Source organism: Fonticula alba (assembly GCF_000388065.1).
Source record: "Fonticula alba strain ATCC 38817 unplaced genomic scaffold supercont2.2, whole genome shotgun sequence".
Classification (NCBI taxonomy): Eukaryota; order Rotosphaerida; family Fonticulaceae; genus Fonticula; species Fonticula alba.
Genome location: NW_009242972.1, coordinates 974,559 through 980,359, shown reverse-complemented (window position 1 = coordinate 980,359; position 5,801 = coordinate 974,559). Strand labels below are relative to the sequence as shown.

At 73.2% G+C, this 5,801-nt stretch overlaps 1 protein-coding gene across 1 annotated transcript; it reads right to left on the bottom strand.

The window, feature by feature from the left end:
• Window positions 1-726: 726 nt before the first annotated feature.
• H696_01244 (hypothetical protein) lies at window positions 727-5,629 on the bottom strand (the record flags this gene model as incomplete). The annotated part of the gene is made up of 7 exons (XM_009495129.1): window positions 727-1,945; window positions 2,298-4,111; window positions 4,350-4,484; window positions 4,674-4,738; window positions 4,931-4,970; window positions 5,118-5,146; window positions 5,212-5,629. 7 exons carry the CDS (start codon window positions 5,627-5,629, stop codon window positions 727-729), a joined length of 3,720 nt encoding a protein of 1,239 aa, XP_009493404.1.
• Between the last annotated feature and the right edge of the window lie 172 nt (window positions 5,630-5,801).

The following is a 5,801-nucleotide window of genomic DNA, read 5'->3' as shown; positions in this document are numbered from 1 at the left end:
CCCCCCCCCCCCCCCCCGAGGCCTGGGCCCGCGGCCACCGGCGGGGCGGGGGGCCGCAAGGGGGAAGGAACCCGCGCCCGCCCAGCAGCGCGGGCAAGGCCCATCATGGGTACCAGACTCTTTTTTTCGGCCCCAGGAATCTGAACTCGCCGACCAGCCGCCGGCCCGGCCCGCGGCATGCCGGCTGGCATGCGTGAGACAATGTGGCTCGGAGCCGGGGCGTGGGTAAGACTAGGGCCGGACACGGCCCGGCGGGGGCGGGGTTGGGCAGAGCCAGGCCCGGATCCGTCACCCGGCGTCGGTGTTCGCGACTTAGGCATGCAAGGGCACCGGACATGGTTCCACTCGTTCTTTTTTATTTCCCCCTCTCCCGCACGGCTCGGTGGGAAAACTGGCCGCCGGGCTGGCAATAATGTACATCCCACCCCCCCCCGGCCCCGGGCCCGGTCCTTTCTCCGGGTCTCCCCCCGTTGTTCCCCTGTTGGCCCCTGCCCCTGGCTCCTCGGGGTCACACACGGTGCCTGATTTTTCCCGCGGGAGCCGGGGGGGGGGGGGGACTCGGGGAAAATGGGCGAAAAAATCCGAGGGGTCTCTCCCCAGGCGTGCTGGTGCCCTGCGTGGGTGGGAGCTCTTTCGGGCAGCAGCTGGCGCGGCCCGCGCGACGACGACCGCCACGACGCGGGGGGCGGGCGGGGAGTCGGGTTCGGGACGACTCCTCTCCACCCCTCACGAATGGTTGGAGGCCGTGTCGGAGGCGGAAGAGTCGTCGTCCTCCGAACCGGAGGAGGTGCCGAAATCGTGCAACGAACACGTTGCGCTGCCAGCGCTGCTGGTGAAGGGGCTTATCAGGGAGGCAATGCTGCCGCCGCTGCTGCCGCAGTCGGCGCTGGCGCTGCAGCTGTCGCCGATGATGATGCCTCCGTTGCCGGTGGCAGCCCCCCCCCGGCTGGTGGCGGCCGAATAGCCCGGCCGTGGCAGGCGGCAAGGCGGCTGCTGCTGCTGGCGATCGTCCCCCGGGCCGGAGGTGATGATGGCCCCGAGGCCGGGCCCGGCCGGGGGGGGCAGCGCCTCGGTGGGCGACCCCTCGGACACCAGGTCCCCGGTGTCGTGGTAGAAGGCCATCGAGCCGGAGGCCAGGTCCACTTGCGCCTCCGGGTCCTCGGTGGCCGACATGCGCCCATGCGGTGGCATGGTGGCCGGCACGGCGAGGGAGCTCTTGCGCCGACGTGAAAGCCGGCTGAGGAGGCCGCCGGCACCGGCCCCGGGGCCGGGCCCGGCCATCGGGCTTGGCGGGGTCGTCGAGGGGAGGTCCGTCTCGGCGGCCATGTCGATCGAGGTCCCGTGTCGGGACGACGGCCCCCCGGCCTCGCCGGAGGAGCTCCCACGCCGCGACGGCGCGCCAACCAGCTTAGACAGGATGGCCATTTTGCTGCCACCGCCGGCGGATGCACCGGGAGTGATCGGGGTCCCGGGCCGGTGGTCCGGCAGCTGGGGCTGAGACGGAGGGGGGTGCGGCTGCTGCTGCTGCTGCTGCCGCTGCTCGGAGTCGCACTCGGCGGGGGCCTCGCCGGCCGGCGGCTGGAGAATGCGCCCCGAAGGGAGGCCCGCCCCGCCCCCCGCCGGCCCGGCGGCCAGCATGACGGAATCGCGTTTGGCGGCATCGAAGCCGGCGAGGCTGGCAGCGGCGGGACCGCCGCCGCCGCCGCCGCCGCCGGGGCCCCACCCCGGCGCCGAGGTCCCCCCGGCCCCGGGCGTGCGCGGGGTCAACGGCATCGGCGTGCCACAGTAGTAGGACATCGGCGAGGCCGGGCCGCTGCCGAAGGCGCCTGCCCCGCCGCTCGGGCTGCCGACCGAGGGGGAGAGCGGCCCGCCGGTGCTGCTCCGGATCCCGGCGAACCCGGTGTCGGCGTAGAACTTGGCCAGGTACTTTTCGCGGTTGGTCAGGCTGGGCCAGCCGGGCAGCCGGCCGCCGGGCAGCGGGGCGGGGCGGGGCGGGGGGGGAAGGGCGAGCGCGTCAGTGGGCAGGCGGGTGGTTTTGCCAGTATCGGGGGACTGGCCCCCGTGTTTGGAGGGCTCTGGACCCGGGAGCGGCGGGCGCGCGGCCGGCGGGGCGCGGGGAGATGCACCCCCGGGGCGCGCGCGCGCGCGCGCACCCATGCGCCCATGTGGGTCTTGGTGTGCGCGCGGAGGCGCGGGAGCCCAGGGGGGGCGGGGCGGGCGGGGGGGGCGAGGCGTGGGTGCAATATGTGTGATCGGGAAATAAAATCACCGCAATAATCGGCTCGTCGGACACGCACAAGCCAATGAACGGCCAGCCAAGGGGGCCCCAGAAGGAGATGTGCGCCGTGAAGGAGGCCACCAGGGCGCTGACCACCCGGCCCCAGTTGGTGTGGTGCTTGCCCACCAGGCTGACCACGGCGATGCCCATGTAACACAGGGCCAGGAGGAAGGACTGCCCGGCCACGGCGCGGAACTCCTGGAAGTGCGAGGCCAGGGCCGGGCCGCGCCGGCGCCGGGACGATCGGCTGCGGGTGCTGGCCTTCGCCCCGCCGCCGCCGCCGCCGCCACCGGCACGGGCATTGGCGCGGCTCCCCCGGCGGGAGCGCTTCTCCGGGGTGCCGGCGTCCCCCGGGCGGGCTGCCTCCCCGGCGCCGGGCGTGGCGTCGCCATTGCCGCCGCCCGCCGCCAGGGGGGACGCCGAGTAGTAGCCCTGCTGCTGGATGTGGAGGAGGTTGATGACCGCCGCGCCTGGCGGCGCATGCAGACGCACATCGCCCGGGCCCGGACCGCCGGCGGCACGCAACTCCGGCGGCAGGGGGGCACTGGCCCGGATGACCGGGCTCGAGGGGCGGCCGGCGGCGGCCGGGCCGGCGCCGAAGGCCGGACCTGCCGCCGCGGCCCCGGGCGCGGTGGTCCCGATCGAGGCCGGCACGCCGGCGGCCCCGGCCTGGCGCAGGAGATCCGCCGCCGACACGGCCACCGCCGCCGGGTCATACACCTCGGAGGTGTCGATGTCGGCCAGGGTCGACACGCCGGAGCGCTTGCGCTCGAACCGGCGCTTGGTTTGCAGCTGGGCCGCCGGCGAGAGGGGCTGCCCGGGGAGGGGGCCGGCGGCGGCCCGGCTCGGCGGCCCGGTGCCGGGAGCCGCCCCGGGCCCCGGCGCCGGGAGCAGGGCCCGCGCCGAGGCGGCCGCCGGATCGTCATCCTGCGACCAGTCCAGCGACCGGCCGGAGGAGGTGAGGTGATGCTGGCTGCCCTTGTCGCCGCCGGTGCTGCTGCCGCTGCCGCCGGCCGAAAGGTCGTCCGAGCTGGTGGAGTCCGAGGAGCAGAAGTCGCTGCTCGGGTCGCCGGCCAGCAGGCCGCCGGGCAGGCAGGCCGCCTTGTCGGTGGGGAGCTTGTCGGCCGTGCGGCCGGCCGGGCCGTTCCCCCCCCGGCCGGCCGGGCCCGGGGCCGTCATCTCGCGCAGGGGGATGGCCTCCCCGGCATTGGGCCTGCCCCGGCCGCCGGTCGGGTCGTCCTCCGCGTGGGGCCCCGCCAGGGCATTGTGCGTGTCGCCCAGGCGCCCGGTGAGGCTGGTGGCCGTGAGACACACCGTGTCGGTGGCGGTCCCGGTGTCGGACGTATCCTCGGCACTGGGCGACAGGCCGCACAGGCAGTCGGCCTTGCTGCAGGGGGCAGTCCCGCCGGCATGGGGGTCCGGGCCGAAGCCCCGGCCGCTGGCCCAGCGATTGGGGCACTCGCGCGGCAGGAAGTACTGCTGCTGCTGCTCGAAGTCCCGGCCGTCGGAGGGCGAGGAGAAGCAGGAGCACCAGGCCCCGAGGAACTCGGCGAACCAGCGCCCGGTCCGGTGCCAGGCCGTGGCCAGCAGGCTCTTGGCGCCGGTGTCCGGGTCGGTGCGGAGGAGCAGCCGCCGCCGGGGGGGCGCCTCGTCGCCGGGCCCCGCGCCGGCCCCGGCCCGACCGGCGTCCAAGTCAAAGCGCGTGTACTGCTGCTCATACAGGCGCCGGGTCAGGTATGCCACCGTGATGTGTGGAACCGTGTGGAAGATGATCGACCCGAGGTAGATCATCTTGTAGGCCGGGCCATATTGGTAGCACATTTCGTAGCCATTCTGGCCCGATGGGGGGGATTGCCGGAGGGGCGCGGCCGAGGGAGCGGGGCGTGGCGAGGTCGCGTGTCAGCCTTTCAGGAGGATATCCGGTGCCGTGTGGCGCCTGCGGGGGTGGTAGGCAGGCGGGGGCGAGGAGGGGCAAAGGGCGGGAGACTGCAGCGATGGGTGCCAGCCTCAGGGCCGGCAACATCCGCAGCAGCCACACCCGCAGCACCGCCCCTTGCAGCAGGACACATACCACAACATCCGGCCCATTGAGATGCATGACGCTGGCCACGCCGGTGACAATCGGGATCGGCAGCCAGTAAAGAACCGGCGCCCAGAGGATGTGCCCGAGGTGCACGCGCTCCTTGAGGCGGAAAATGGTGTAAATCTGCGCGTTCCCGCACGGCAGCCGGGGCGAGGACCATCGCGGCTGTTAGTCGTATGTGCGTGTGTGTGTGTGTGTGCGTGTGCGTGTGCGTGTGCGTGTGCGTGTGCGTGTGCGGGGAGTCGCAAGTGCGCGCGGGTGCCCCGCTGCCGCGCGAGGCCACCATGCCGGCCAATGTCCCGGGGAACGCACCCGCCACATGCGGAAGAAGTAGCTCGTCACCAGGGTCCCGTAGCCGATCGCATACTGGACCATGACTGTCGGGAGGAAGGCGCGAGGTCGCCAAGGGCCGACCGCCGGCAGCCGATCCCGGGGCCCGGGGCATGTCAGTGTGGGAAGTCCCCCCCGGTGGATGTGCCCTCATGCACATGCCGCACGCGGCGCGAGCGACAAAGAGCGGCGAGGGCGGGCAAGGGGATGCGCCATCTTCGACGCACAGCCAAATGTACAGAACCACGGTCCGGGATAGGGAAACACCTGGAAGGTCATCTACCGGGGCGAGGGCGATTCAGAGGGGCCAGGAGGAGCGCGTCAGTGAGGGTCATGCCGAGGTGCGTGGACGGATGTGCGAGGGCCCGGCCATTTCTTTGCGCCCCATCGACCAAGCCAAGCAAGGGCCGCGGCACACTGACATACCATGATGCCGAGAACCACCATGGTTCCCCCTGCCGAGGTGTAGCGTCCAGCCAGGGCATGCGCCAAAGGCACGCGCACGCGCACGCGCACGAACAGGTGAATGGGATGCGGTCCGGGTGAAGGGGGACAGTCATCAGGCCCAGGGGCAGGCGGATCGCCGCCGGCGCGGCCGCCGCCAGGAATGGGGAAAACCCCGCGACGGGCCTCGCACCCACCAGACCCCAGGTGACCGGGGTCAATTGCCGCGCGCGGAAGGGCGCGAAATCCCGGCGCCGGTTCCAGATGAGTGTCAAGGCCGACCAGTCGACCAGGAGCGTGGCAAAAATGGCCACATAGCAGAGGATGGCCGCCAGCGGGGTCCCGGCCGACAGGGCGTCCGAGTCCACCAGCGGGTCGACGCGCTCGGCCGGAGTGTGCTTGAGGGAGAAGGGCGCCGACAAGAGCGCCACAATGAGGCTGACCCCGACCATGATCAGGCCGAGGACCGCGATCGGCGAGTGCTGCAGGACCATGGTATATCAGGGGCCTCTCCGGCACGGCACGATCGGCGGGCGGGCGGGCGGCAGGGTCGGACTTCGGACAAGCTCGAGTTGGCGGGCGCGTGGGGCCGGAAGCGCGACGCAGGGCGGTTCGGGCCGAGAGGAGGGGCGGGGCGGGGAGGGGGGGGAGCGAGGAGCGAGCAGG